The sequence below is a fragment of the Eptesicus fuscus genome, chromosome 4 (genome assembly GCF_027574615.1).
Source record: "Eptesicus fuscus isolate TK198812 chromosome 4, DD_ASM_mEF_20220401, whole genome shotgun sequence".
In the NCBI taxonomy this organism is placed as follows: Eukaryota; Metazoa; Chordata; class Mammalia; order Chiroptera; family Vespertilionidae; genus Eptesicus; species Eptesicus fuscus.
The window spans coordinates 29,788,048-29,802,668 of record NC_072476.1 but is presented as its reverse complement, the minus strand read 5'-3'; the positions used below and the strand labels follow the sequence as shown (position 1 = coordinate 29,802,668).

Sequence of the window (14,621 nt, the reverse complement as noted above, 5' to 3'; positions counted from 1 at the left end):
CTGCCCTCCCCTGCAGGCCTGGTTGCCCCTAACTGCCCTCCATCCAGGCCTGGTCACCCCCAACTGCCCTCCCCTGCAGGCCTGGTTCCCCTCAAACTGCCCTCCACTGCAGGCCTGGTCGACCCCAACTTCCCTCCCCTGTAGGCCTGATCACCCCCAACTGCCCTCCCTTGCAGGCCTGGTCCCTCTCAACTGCCTCCCCCACCTCCCCCGCTGCTGGCCTCATTGCCCACAACCGTCCTCCCCTGCCAGCCATCTTGTGGTGGCCATCTTGTGTCCACATGGGGGCTGCCATCTTGTGTGTTGGAGTGATGGTCAATTTGCATATTACTCTTTTATTATATAGGATTATATAGGATAAAGCTGTTGTTCAAACACCCCTATTCTTCACTTAGTGTTTTTGTGATCTTGGAGAAGCAATGAACTATTTAATGCCTCAGTTTCCTCATCTGTAAAATGGGGCTGGTAACTACATCTGTGTGATAAGGGTAGTTGTGATGCCCTGACTGGTTTGGCTCAGTGGATAGAGCATCCACCTGCGGAGTGAAGGGTCCCAGGTTCGAGTCTGGTCAAGGGCATGTACCTTGCTTGAGGGCACATCCCCAGTAGGGGGTGTGCAGGAGGCAGCTAATTAATGTTTCTCTCTCATCGATGTTTCTAACTCTCTATGCCTCTCCCTTCCTCTCTGTAAAAAATCAATAAAATATATATTTTTATAAAAGAGTAGTTGTGAGGATTGAATGAGTTAATACATAACATGCTTAGCTGCCTTGCTGGGTGTGTCTTTCCCTCGGCCTTAATCTGTTCTAGCTCATTGGCTTCCGCTCTCCACACTGCCCTGTGGTTCCCAACACTTGCTAGGCTCCTACTTACTTTTCTTTTTAATTTTTGTAAAACATAACATCATATAAAATTTGCCTTAACCACCTCTAAGTGCATAGTTCAGTAGTACATACAGTCACACTGTCATGCAACCAATGTCCAGAACTCCTTCATTTTGCAAAACAGAAACTCTATACCCATTAAACAAGTCCCCATTCCCCAATCTCACCAGCTCCTGGCACCCCCCATTCAACCTTCTGTCTCTATGATTTTACTCTAGGGACCTCGTGTAAGTGGAATCATACAGTATTTGTTCTTTTATGACTGGCTAACTTCACTTAGCATGATGTTCTCAAAGATCATCCATATTGTAGCATCTAGTGTCAGGATTTCCTTCCTCTTTAAGGCTGATTAGTAGTCCACTGAAGGTGTAGACCACATTTTGCTTATCCATTCATCTGTCGATGGATACTTCAGTTGTTTCCACCTTTGGCTTGCTGTGAATGCCGCTAAGAACATGCATGGACAGGTAAGACCCAAGCTTTTAAGCACATATCTCCGAGGTCAAAGTATGTCCAATATATTATGTTTAAGGCACGGACAAATGTAAGGCATCTAGAAGTGAGTTTCCCTTTAGAAGTTTTCTTTTTTTATAATTTTAATTTATTTTATTTTTTCCCCATGGATATTTTTAGAGAGAGTAAAAGGGAGGGGGGGGGGGAAGAAAGAGAGAGAGAGAGAGAGAGAGAGAGAGAGAGAGAGAGAGAGAGAGAGAGAGAGAGAGAGAGAGAGAGAGAGAGAGAGACGAAAGACACATCAATTGATTGCCTCATGCACACACACCTGGACCAGGGCCAGGGATCGAACCTGCAACCCAAGTACCTGCCCTTGACCAGGAATTGAACCTGCCACCCTTTGGTGCCGGCCAGGACCTGTTAGAAGTTTTAATTTAACGCATGCGCACCAAACTAAGTGGCTAAAGGTTTGGGTGAATTGTCAGCTTCTGGAGAAGCTGCCTGCCCGTGTCAAGGTACAGCACAGGGCCTGGGACAACCAGAACCGACTGTTCCAGCTCTGGTGGGACTAGGCTGGCTTCCTCGGGGCTGGTTTTTCATACAGAGGTCTGTTGTGAGAAAAAACTTGCCAGCCATGTGCAGGTTCAGAAGAGACCAATTCAGTCCTTCACAATGGCCTCTTCTGATCTATAGGAGCTAAGTCAGTGCCATGGAGCACTGGTCCTGAGGCCTGGGCACGCACCTGGCATAAAGACAGGGGGCACCAGCCCTCCCAACCTCCGTCCCAAGGCACAGGGGGTCCCAGGAAGCCACTCACCTAGCTCTAGGGTGGCTTCCTGGAGGATCTGATGCTTGCACTGACTCCAAGAAGAATCTGTGATAGGTTAGTCACAGATTAACAGACAGCTGGACCCACATCCTGGTTTGCCCTGCTGTCCAGGGCAGTTGTTTTTAGTGCCCCCTGTTATTCTCAAAAGTGTCTCCACTAGCTATCTATTGCATAGCAAATTACCCGAAATCTTAGTGGCTTGAAACAATAAATTTTATCTCTCCTATAGTTCCCATGAGTTAGGAATTTGGGTGTGGTTCAGTTGGTTGAGGATCTCTTATGAGGTCAAGTCAAGGTGCTGACTGGGGCTGCTGCCATTGGAAGGCTGGCCTGAGGGGAGGATCTGTTGTCAAGGTGACTCCCTCACAGGCTGGCTGTGGGTGCGAGGTCTCAGTTCCTCTCCACCCTGGGCCTCTCCACAGGGCTGCTTGAGTGTCCTCACAACATGGCAGCTAGCTTCCTTCAGAGCAAGGGATCCAAGAAAGAGAGAGAGACAGACACCAGGCAGCAGCCTCAAAGACTAGGAAGCCTCAAAGACTAGGAAGTCTCGCTTCTGTCACCTTCCACCAGTTAGAAGAAAGTCAGTAATCCAGACTTCACTTAAAGGCAGGGGAGCTCCAGCTTTTGAAGGGAACAGTGTCAAAGAATTCGTGATATTTAAAAACTACCAGAGTTACTAAAAAAAACAGGGCATGTGTGGTATTGATACAGGACAAAATCAGAGAGGACAGAAGTCAGGTCAAGGAATATTCATAACACCAGGTAAGGCAAACAAATCAGGAGCCTGGCACAGTCTGAGAAGGGCTTTGAGCAGGGCGAGCTGTGGTCAGGGATTCGGAGTGAACCCTGACACCCCCCAGGTTGGGCGCCATGTGATAGATGGTGAAATCAATGAATGCCCCCGAAGCGGTCTCCCCCAGCCGGGCCTCTGGACTCTCATCCTCCAGCTTTGGCAGAGAGCACAGCTTTTTCCTCACAGGACAGAAACTCCTTTTGTGTTTCTCACTGGGCTCTGCACATAGCAGGTGCATGCTGCAGGGTGTCTGCATGAACAAAACACACCTGTTTGCACCCACCCCATGCTGGGGTCACGGCGGGCCACAAGTCATAGTCACTCTGCACACAGCTTTCTCTTTCCAGCCCCCAGACCTCTGCGAGAGCAGAGGCCGCCAACCCTTTGGACCTCACGGACCACCAGCTGGTGACCGCTGGGCTGGAGGACTCTGTGCTAAATATTTGCATTGCTCTGGAGGCAGACACACAGGAGACCTGCAGGATTGGTGTGTCTGTGGGCATGTGCTTACTGCACACCAGCCTTGGGAACTTTCAACTTCCTGCACTTAGTACATTTCAGGATAATGATCTTGAACCCTACCTTCCCCTTCCTTCCTGGGGGGGGGGGGGGGGTAGTGCTGCTATGGCCTCTTGGTGACATCTCTGTTGAGTGAACCTTGGGGAAGGTGTGCCCAAACCGGTGTGCTGTTAGGCCTGGCCTAGCGGCCATCAAGACAGGTTCTACAATCAGACTTTCTGGGTTACAATCCTAGTTCTGCCACTTCTGTGTGTCCTGGGGCACTCAAGTTCCTCGGTTTCCTCATCTGTAAAAGGGGGACAATCCAGCCAACTTGAGTTGTCATTACTGCTTTTACTGTATACTTGTTATTCCCAGCTTTGCCTTACAGCAGGGGTGGGGAACCTTTTTTTTTTGCCAAGGGCCCCTTGGATATTTTTAACATAATTTGTGGACTGCACAAAATTATCAACTTAAAAACTAGCCTGCTAGCCTGGCTGGTATGGCTCAGTAGTTGAGCATCGACCTATGAACCAGAAGGTAACAGTTTAATTCCCGGTCAGGGCATATGCCCGGGTTGCAGGCTTGATCTCTAGTAGAGGCAGCCAGTCAATGATTCTCTCTCATCATTGATGTTTTCTCTCTCTCTCTCCCTCTCTGAAATCTATAAAAAAATATTTTTTTAATTAGCCTGCTATATTTGGCCAAACATTTAATTAACTCACCCCTAATGCCTCAGCAGGGCCAGACCAAGTGATTTCATGATGGCTTCGGGCCGAACATTCCCCACCCCTGCCTTACTGTGTTGAAGAGAACAAATCTGAATCCCAGAAGAATGGCACTAGCCTCCACCTCCAGGTGGCCAAAAGCCCCAACTGCAGCGGTGAATCCTTACTGGTCTCTGATGGTCTCACTCCCTGTGCATGTGATTGGTGCAGGAATGCTCATGTGACCCAGTCTGATCAGTGAGATGAGGAAGTCTGTGCAGGAGCAGGGCATGTTCCTGGAAAGATTTTCTCAGAGACACCTCGAGACAACAGCCCTTTCCCTCCACTAGATTTTCTCCCAACTGCCCATAGGCCTGGGGTTGCCCCGGCTGTTCCATAGGGAGCCACACTGTCAAGCCACGAATAGCCAAATAGAAAGACAGGAAGACCTGGGTCCTTGATGACATCATCAAGCCTTTAAGTTACCTAGAGCAGCCTGACTTATAACCTATCATGCAAAGTTCAAACTTCTTATTGTCAAGGCCAGCTAAGTAATGGCTTTCTGTTATTTGCAGCCCAAGGCATCCTGCTGATATTCTACAGTGGGTCACATTTCATCTTGAGATTAAGCCCATTATACCAGAGCTTGAAGAGTCTGAGCTCAGCTGTGCACTCCGGGAGGACTTCCTGGAGGTGGTGGGGCTAAAACTGAATCTAAAAGAAAGAACAAGTGACAAAGGTGGTAAGGCAAAGAGTAACATTCCAAGCAGACAGAAAAGGACATGAGACACCGAAGGGTGTGTGTGGGTGTGTGGGTCTGCATGGCTGGAAGCCATGAGGGATGAGGCTGGAGAGAAAGGTGGGTTGGGCTGCAGTGGATCACAAGGATGGAGGAGAAGCTTAAGACAACCTTGATTTTGCTCACTCAGGGTCTTGCCATCCAACTTTGTGTCTAGAATAAGTGCTCTCAGCTGGCCTCTGCCCCCTATTCTGATCACACCCAGATGCGGTCCTGAGTTGGGGCAAAGAGCTGGGGCAGGGGCGCTGGGGCTTGCTTCTCCAGGTGTGACTCTGTCTGCCATGCTTCTCCCAACCCCCAGGGCACTGGTAAGAGACTCTGGCTGAAATCTGGGTCACTCTGTGCACGAGTGGGGCATCCATCAAACAGGCAGCTCCTAAGTGCCTACAAAGCAGTGTGCTAAGCACAGTGGGGAGAGGACCTGGTTCAAATCCCAATTCTGTTTCTTTCCAGTGGCCTGACTTTGAGCAAGGCACTTTACTTCTCCAAACCCAGTGTCTTTACCTGTTGGTGATAGATGGTAAAGTCAATGATGGCTCTATTATATCTGGGACTGGGGAGGATAAAAAGATGCAAAAAAACTTCCTGGGCATAAAGTTTATAATCTAGGTGGGAGAAGAAGACAAGTAAGTAACATGCTCTTATGGACAAAAGTTGAGAAGTGATGAAAGGTTAAGCAGAGGGAGCATCTGAGCTGGGCTATCAGGAAGTAGAAAATCTAGATGGAAGGTGATGAGGGACAAACATTCCTGCTGTAAGACAAGGCCCACAAAGGCGGGGCAGAAGGGATACAGAAAGCCTGCAGGTGCCACTCTGTGCTCCTAAAGCCTTGGGAACAGTACGCTGCAAACAGAAGGGCTGGGCATAACTGCTGTGTATGGGCACCATTTGCATGCTGTAATAGCAAACCTCTGAGCTTCAGTCAGAAAGATGCAGATTCAAGTCCTGGCTCTACCACTTACTGTGTGACCGTGAGCAAGTCACTTAACCTTTGAGCCTCAGAGTGCTTTGCAAAACAGGTGTAAAGCCTAATTCACAGAGTTGAACCAGGGTATATTCAGCATCTGGGACCAGGATCCCCTTTCCTACCTAGCTAAAAATTCCTATGTTAAAGTCCTAAGATCCAGTGTTACCTCCTGTAGGAAAGCCTACATGCCTCCCTTGGGCAGTCCCTCAACACCCCTTACCCTCATACCCTCCCCCCTTCCCTGATTCCACCTGCTGTATTGTGATCACTTCTGTTTTTCTCTCCCACCAGGCTCTGGGATTCAAAGAGGGAGGGGTGGGGTACTTCAGCATCTCCTGGATCCAGCTGCATCCCCACACAAAGTGGGTATCTAGCAACGCCATATTTCTCCCCAAGCCTCCACTCAGGTAGATACCAGTGGGAGGCAGTGACTAAGTGTGCTGGGGGTGGAGGGAAGGGGGTTTCAGGGAAGTTTCAGGGTGATATCCCTAGATCTTGAGGACTGAGTAGGAATTTACTGGGGAAGGGGTTCCAGACAGAGATGGAAGTACTAAAGCACAGAGGTGTGAAGGGAAGGATAGAGTAAACTGTGAGTCACCAGAGTGTTTGCCAGTGAGGATTGGTTAAAGAGGATTCTGGATCCAGATCTGGAAAGGCCTCAAATGCCAGAGCAAGGAGTCGACCCTATAAGGGAGTGATTGAAAACTTGTAAACAGGCAGCACAGAGACCCTGGGGCGGCGGGGGGGGGGGGTGGGGGTGGAAAGGAGGACGGGAGGATGCTGTACTAGTTTGGGGTGAACTTAGGTTGGGGGTGGGACGGGGGAAATGACAGGGCTATGGGCCAGCACTTGGTAGTAGGTACTGATGAAAAAAATCAAAGAGGACTGAAAATTCTACCTGGATGACCAATTACTGAGAATAGCTTAAACAATATATCCGCACTCCACTACACCTTATACTTGCTAAAAAGCCAACCTCCACAATCACTCCATACTACACACACGGAAGCTCTCTGAAAACTATCGGGCCAAGTGGTGCTATCATCGTTACAGACGAACAAAGTGAGAACCAGAGAAGGAATGGGACCTTGTCTCCTCCATGCAGGCAATGAAGGTGCTAACAACAACCTGAAGCCAGTGTCCTGGCCAGGAGCACCAGGAGGCAGCTTTCAGCCATTTGACAAATGAACTCGACACCTTTTGGAGTCAGATCCTGAAGACATGGAGATGACCTTTGACCTCTGAGTCATGTTGAGACTGGACTGGTCACCTGGGCCTTGGACCAGCTGCCTCCTGCAGAGAGGGAGAAGTGGGACCTGCTGAGGGGTAGGTTTTCCATGGTTAGGTTGGCAGGGGCTCACCCCCAGGGCTTGCCTATCTCTGAGTCCTCCAAAGTGGACCCTGGGGTGGGGCTGGAAAAGGGCCGGTCCCTCTACAAAGGGAAAGGGGCAGTGGCTCTTTTCTGGCCTTTCTAATAAGCCCTCCAATGCCCCCTCCTCCTGGCACCCAGGCCCTGCACAACCACAGCCTGAGTCATCAGCCCAGTTTGAATGGGAGCCGAGAAATCAGCCAGGGGGCTGCCTGGGGCTGAGGGCCAAGGGTTGGAAAAACAAGGCGGCTTTCTCTTACTCCAGCCTTGGAACTCAAGGCAGGGTAGGGGGTGGGGGTGGGAGGGGGGCAGAGGGCAGGTAGATGCAGGATGGTGGGTGTCAGCAGCCAGAGGGGGCTGTGAGGGTGGAGGTGGAAGGGGAGATTCAGAATCTGAGCTGTGGACTTTTGTTTTCAAATGACCTGTTTAATAATTACCTTTGCAATCAAAGGAACCAGGGCCCAGCAAAGAAAAAGATTTCAACCCTCCATACCCCATCGAGCAGCCGGAGAAGAAAGTAAGCAAGATGCCACTGGCAGATAGACCTCCTTCCATCTCGCAGACAATGGCGGGACTGAGCTCCCGGCTCAGACACACACACACATTAAAGTGAGATTTCCAGGCAAGAACTTTACCAGGGAGATAAGAGGCTCGGATTGAATTATTTCCCTGCAACCCCAGAGCTCCACTGAGCTCCGTGCCCAAGGGGGCAGCTTAGGGGTCTGTCATTGTAACGTTAACCTTGACCTGTAATTGATTCATTCATTTTGCAGGGAGGGAGAACAGCCTCCGCCTCAGCCTCTGAGAAACCCAACCAGCAACAACTTCATCCCTTTGAATAGTCACAATGGTTGGCAAACAAGAGATTTAAGTTACAGAGGCTCACACTCCACTGGGGCTCGGGCTCCTTAAAAAAAAAACAACCACAAAAAAACACCCTCATCCAAGCACCCACCGGGGCTCACAAAGTCAGACCTGACCTGGCACTGGGAAAATCCAACTTGTTTTTTTTTTTTTTTCAACCTCCCAAGGCCTTCAACTATTTTTCCCCCTGCAGCATCCAAGCCCAGCCTCAAGGCAGAGCCATAAACATGCCTGCTCCTCCCCCTTCCACGGTTCGGCAAAACACCCCCTCCCACCTCCCGGACCCCAAGGATGAAGACCCACCGCGACCGTCACCCGCAGCCCCTCTCCTGCCCTCTCCCAGCCCCCCCGCGCCGTCAGCAACCCTTGCAGCACCTTGAGATAAAACACCCACTAATGATTTTATGATTTTCTGCTCTGGGTAGCCGCGCTCAGCAGAATCCCTCCCCGCCGCCCTGGCGACGGGGGCCGGCCCAACCGAGGGATTGGGGGATGGGGGGTGGTAGTTTGTTTTTTCCACCGCCGCGTCCCCACACCTGTTTTTCATTCATTCATTCGTTCGCTCATTCATTCAGGGATTCGTCACTGCAGCCTCACCGGCCCTCCGGATCTCGGGGAGGGATTGGGAGCGAGAGGGCTGAGATGGGGGGAGACAGCGGTGGGGGTGCAGATGGGGTGGGGGGAGGTCGGGGTGGAGGGACCCCGTGTGAGGGCAGATTGGGTGGCTTTGTCAAAAGCAAGGCTAGCGGCGGGGCGGGGGTGCTCCCCGGGCTCGAAGTTGTTTTCCGAGCGGCGGCGGCGAGGACAGCCGCCCGGGTGCGCCTCTTTGTCTCTCCCCGGCCGGCGCCGCGTCCCCGCACGCTCACCTGGTCTTGGAGGACAGGAAGGCAAGTTTGATCAGGCCGTAGGTGAAGAGCGGGATACTCTCCTTGGCGACGCTGGCAACTTGCAGCCGGTGCTCCAGGATGTGGAGTTCCATCGTCCGCCCGCGCTCCGCGGCGGCTCATCCGCGGGGGGCGAGCCGCGGCCCCCGCCCCCTGCGCACCCAGCCGGCACCGAGCGCCGCAGGCAGCCGGCCCGGGGACCAGGAGCTCGGCGGCGGGCGGACCCGAGCGGACAAAGGAGAGGCCCGCCAAGCCGCGAGGGGCGGCGGGCGGCGGGCGGCGGGCGAGGGCGGCAGCGCTGGCGGAGCGGCGGCGCACGGCGCCCGGCGCGGAGAGCAGCTGGTGTTCGCTGTAACAAACAACTTGCCACTCAAACGCCGGCCCGCTGGGCATGCGCGGCCGCGGCGGGGCGTGCCGGGACTTGTAGTCGCGCTCTGCCCGGCGCTGCCCGCCGCTGATGTCAGGGGCTGGGCGGCCGCGCGAGGGGTCGGCCGGTGGATGGGAAATGCGCGAGTGCGATCTCCCCCGGGACCGCCGGGTAGGCGGAGGGCACAAATGGGGGCGCTCGAGCCAACCTGAGCCTAGGTGCAAGCGCTGTCACTCTGCGCTCGAACTGGGCGCTCGGGGGTCAAAGCGAGTAGCCAACGCTGCTGCAGCGCTGGAGGAGGCCCGTGTCTGGGAGGGGAGAGATCTGGAGAAACCAATAATTACAGTGCAGAGAAGCAAAACAGAGATGGGTGCTGGGGACACGGATGGGGCCGAGGGGTTTAAAGGTTTGTTTTTTGTTTTGTTTTTTTTTTTTTGGAGGAGGGACATCCAGGCTGGGTTCTGAAGGATGAATGGAAGCTCGCCGAGGAGGGGGGAGGGGGGGGCGGGGGCTTGCGGGGATGGAGGCCAGGGGCCTTCCAGGCAGAAGGAACAGCGTGTCCAAAGGCACAGAAGCGTGAAAGCCTCCACGGTGCTGTGTTTGACTTTGTTGGAGCGGAAAATGTGAGGGAGGAGAGGCAAAGATAAGGCAGGCCCAGTCACCAGGAGTCCGGTCGAGAGGGGTTATGTGTGCAGAGCTAATGAGGGGGCCATTTATCCCGCGGGAGAGGGGTTGACGGGAACGTCCCTTGGAAGGTTGCATTGGGGCAAAGTCTGAAATACATTGGAAAGGCTTCCCACCTCAGGGCCAATGTGCCAGTGACCATAACCCTCAATGGTTCCCCTTAATGGCTGACGGATTTTGAAATTTTCTAGGTTAAAGTTACTGGTGCTTTGCCATTTGGCAGGGTAATGTGATGATGTGATAGGCAAGCTGGGAACTCTCCTTTTGAGGGAAGTTGTGGTTGTACTCCTGCACACTCTCGGCCCTTCTCCGTGAGGTAGAAGCGTATTAGGCTCCCTCATTTCCACAAAAAGGTGTGAAGCCTCCATGCTGATCTTAGAGCCTGCTGGTCCCCTTCCTGTTTTATTGTCATTAGAGAATTTATTACCCTCTAATAAAGGATATATTTACTTTTTATTTTTGTTTTTCTGTCTCCCTGTTCTAGAATCTCAACTCTATTAAGGCAGTGGTTTTGGCCTGTTCCTTGCGGTATTCCCAGTGCCTGCAGTGTGACTGGCATGTGCGAGACACGAATTCAATATTTATGGAATAAATGCATACATCTATCCCTTTAGAATCTAGAAGGCCCCAAAAGCAATGCACTCAGGGGCCAGTCAAGTAACATAAATGTGTGAAGCAGCTGGCTATCAGTCAGAAATGGTACAGGGGAAGGGAGACCAGCCTGAAGGCATAAAATTCAAATTTTAAATCAACAACCAACAGGTGAAACTAAACAAGGCTCAAGGCAGGAATCAGCCAGTTTTCTGACTTCTGCTCTGGATGGCAGAAATCTGTAGGCCGTGACCCCTGAGTGCATGGTGAAATTAATTTAGCAGGGTATGAATTCATTGAAAAAAAATCATTAAATAGAGAATGCACAGAGCTTTGCACATAGTGACGTTACCATTATCTTTTCTATGTTTCAAAACACTTTCCTTGGGCTGTGTGTGTACATGTGTGCATGTATGCATGTGTGTGTGTCTGCGTGCACTGGATCTTGAGGTAAAGGTATTCCTTACTGACTTCTCCCCGGGATTCCTGGGTAATCTGTCAGTGGGAGGTCCTTGTTCCCGATCCCTCGCATTTTTCAGCCCCGCCGACCCCTTCAAGTCTCAGCCATGCGTGAGTGCATCTCCATCCATGTTGGCCAGGCTGGTGTCCAGATCGGCAGTGCCTGCTGGGAGCTCTACTGCCTGGAACACGGCAACCAGCCCGATGGCCAGATGCCAAGTGACAAGACCATTGGCGGGGGAGATGACTCCTTCAACACCTTCTTCAGTGAGACAGGCGCTGCCAAGCATGTGCCCAGGGCAGTGTGTGTGGACCTGGAACCCACGGTCATTGATGAAGTTCGCACTGGTGCCTACCGCCAGCTCTTCCACCCTGAGCAGCTGATCACAGGCGAGGAAGATGCTGCCAATAACTATGCCCGTGGGCACTACACCATTGGCAGGGAGATCATTGACCTCATCCTGGACCGAATTCGGAAACTGGCTGACCAGTGCACGGGCCTTCAGAGCTTCTTGGTTTCCCACATCTTTGGTGGGGGAACTGGTTCTGGGTTCACCTCCCTGCTGATGGAACGTCTCTCCATTGATTATGGCAAGAAGTCCAAGCTGGAGTTCTCCATTTACCCGTCCCCCCGCCCCCCCCCCCCCCCAGGTCTCCACAGTTGTAGTTGAGCCCTACAACACCATCCTCACCACCCACACCACCCTGGAGCACTCTGATTGTGCCTTCATGGTTGACAACGAGGCCATCTATGACATCTGTCGTAGAAACCTCGATATTGAGCGCCCAACCTACACTAACCCTAACCTCCTTACTAGCCAGATTGTGTCCTCCATCACTGCATCCCTCAGGTTTGATGGGGCCCTGAATGTTGATCTGACTGAATTCCAGACCAACCTGGTGCCCTATCCCCGCATCCACTTCCCGCTGGCCACATACGCCCCTGTCATCTCTGCTGAGAAAACCTACCATGAGCAGCTTACTGTAGCAGAAATCACCAATGCGTGCTTTGAGCCAGCCAACCAGATGGTGAAATGTGACCCTCGCCATGGTAAATACATGGCTTGCTGCCTTTTGTACCGTGGTGACGTGGTCCCCAAAGATGTCAATGCCGCCATTGCCACCATCAAGACCAAGCGCAGCATCCAGTTTGTGGACTGGTGCCCCACTGGTTTCAAAGTTGGCATTTATTACCAGCCTCCCACTGTGGTCCCTGGTGGAGACCTGGCCAAAGTACAGCGAGCTGTGTGCATGCTGAGCAACACCACAGCTATTGCTGAGGCCTGGGCTCGCCTGGACCACAAGTTTGACCTGATGTATGCCACGCGTGCCTTTGTCCACTGGTACGTGGGTGAGGGCATGGAGGAAGGAGAGTTTTCTGAGGCCCGTGAGGACATGGCTGCCCTGGAGAAGGATTATGAGGAGGTTGGAGCAGATAGTATTGAGGGAGAGGATGAGGGTGAGGAGTACTAACCTGTCAGCTGCGATGTCACACTCCAGTGTCTTGGGGTTGTCTTATTTCTGTTGTTCTGTGAAGTCTGTTGTGTCCTGAATTTTGCAATAAAGTTGTTTTCATTTTGGAAAAAAAAAAAAAAAGGTATTCCTTACTGCAGGTCTTGGTCAAAAACATTTGAAAACACTGTGGGCTTTCCATTTAATCAAGCCAGACTAGCATACAGTTTACAAATTTAGGCCATTTTGATTGACTTGTACAATTGCTTTTGTATTTGAAGTTGTAATTGGTGCTTAAGGTTTTTGTAAAACTGACCACTGAAATTAATGTTGAGAAGTTAAAGAAACTGGCCTCTGGGTTGCTAAATCCAGAGGATGGTTTCAAGCTGGGACTAGGGTGAGAGACATTCACTCTCAAGGTCATGCAAGTGCTGGCTTGGCACTTTCCCGGTGGAATTCACTGGTCTCTTGATTCCTTAGCACTGCACTCTTCTCTGGTATTCTGGGTTTCCATCTTTAGTCTCTTCTCTGCCCAACCCTAAAATGAGTCGAGGCCCACCTGGTGTTCCTTTTCTGTAGTGTATTTTTGCAGTAATAGCTGCTGGAGAATCATGCCTCCTGGTAAGGCAATCCACATTGACTTTGAGTTTGGAGAATGAGGTATGAGCAAATGTGCTTGCTAAGTCCTGTGACTTGGGACTGCCCACTTAGAATGTTCCTCTGAGACCATCACCCTGTAAAGAAGCCCGGATGAAAGACCACGTGGAGAGAGGCCTGAGTGTTCCAGATGTTCCAGTTGAGCCCAGCCCCCTGCTGACAGTTGGCACCAAATACCAGACATGTAAGTGAGACCATCTTGGACCCTCCAACTCAGTGTGTAGCATGCAGCCATACATGTGAGCCAGGTAAAACCAGAAGAAGGTCTACCCAGCCAGTTTATAGAAACATGAAACATAATAAATCATCGTTTTTATTTAGGCACTAGGATTAGGAGTGGTTTATTACACAGTAATAGATAGCTGATATATTCTCTCACTAAACGGGTGAACCCAGTCTCTGGCTTCTAATATGTTGATGGCACCCAAATTGACAGTTCCAGCTTAGAACATATTCCTTTGGCCTATGTTCCAGCTTATAACACACTAGGGGCCCAGTGCACGAATTCGTGCACCTTGAAAGGAACTGTGGGCTGCGAGGCTATGGTGGGCACAGGGGTGGGTCTCGGCCCATCCTCTGCGCCCTTGCCCAGCCCCTCCCTCCGCGGCCTCCGGTCCCCTGTCTGCCGGCAGCCCCACTCCTGCTGCTGATGGCGCCAGCCCCACTCACACCCACTGATGGTGCGGAGTGATTGGGGCTGGCGCCAGCAGCGGGTGCAAGTGGCGGCTGCTGCCCCAATCGCCCCTCAGGAGCAGGGGGAGGTGGAGAAGCCCTGAGGGGCAATCAGGGCCAGCAGCTGCCGCTCACACCAATTTTCAGTAACCACCAGAGGCTTGCCCTGATGACAGTGACCGGCGCCCCGCCTTGGTCTGGCACCCCTACTCACCTGCTCCACCATCCCGCTGTGGCTGATGCCTGCCATGTTCCGCGCGAGCCCCCTGGTGGTCAGTGCACGTCATAGTGACTGGGTGTTTAGTTGTTCAGTTGTTTGGTTGTTCGGTCTGTTTGCATATTAGGGTTTTATATATATAGATTCCTGTGGTCTATTCCTATGTTAAATAATTCACATATTTAACTTCCTAGTGGTTGGCTACATCCCCCTAAATGTACAGGCATGGCCAGCCCAACCTGTTTAAATCTTATCTCCTCATCTAGACCACCTCAGACCATCAACTCTTCCTCCTGTAATCTCTGTCTTGGTTAGCAACACCATCCCCAGTCCCTCAATTTACCAACCTGGTAGGGCACACTGAATTTTCCAAGATGCCTGCAACAAGATCTTCTATTCTACCTGCTCTTCTCCCCACACAGTATTGATAATCATCCCATTAGGAAGTGGGTCTATGTTTCCTCCCCTTGAATCT

At 51.7% G+C, this 14,621-nt stretch overlaps 1 protein-coding gene and 1 pseudogene across 1 annotated transcript in view; one reads left to right on the top strand and one right to left on the bottom strand.

The window, feature by feature from the left end:
* The window catches only part of CASTOR2 (cytosolic arginine sensor for mTORC1 subunit 2), a 48,526-nt gene extending 39,162 nt beyond the window's left edge, over positions 1–9,364 (bottom strand). Inside the window, exon 1 of the mRNA XM_008141496.3 lies at positions 9,030–9,364. Coding sequence (XP_008139718.1) covers positions 9,030–9,142 — 113 coding nt within the window. The 5' untranslated portion in view covers positions 9,143–9,364. The remainder of the gene's footprint in view (positions 1–9,029) is intronic.
* A 1,891-nt stretch (positions 9,365–11,255) lies between these two features.
* Positions 11,256–12,733, top strand: LOC129148698 (tubulin alpha-1C chain-like; annotated as a pseudogene).
* Positions 12,734–14,621: the final 1,888 nt, after the last annotated feature.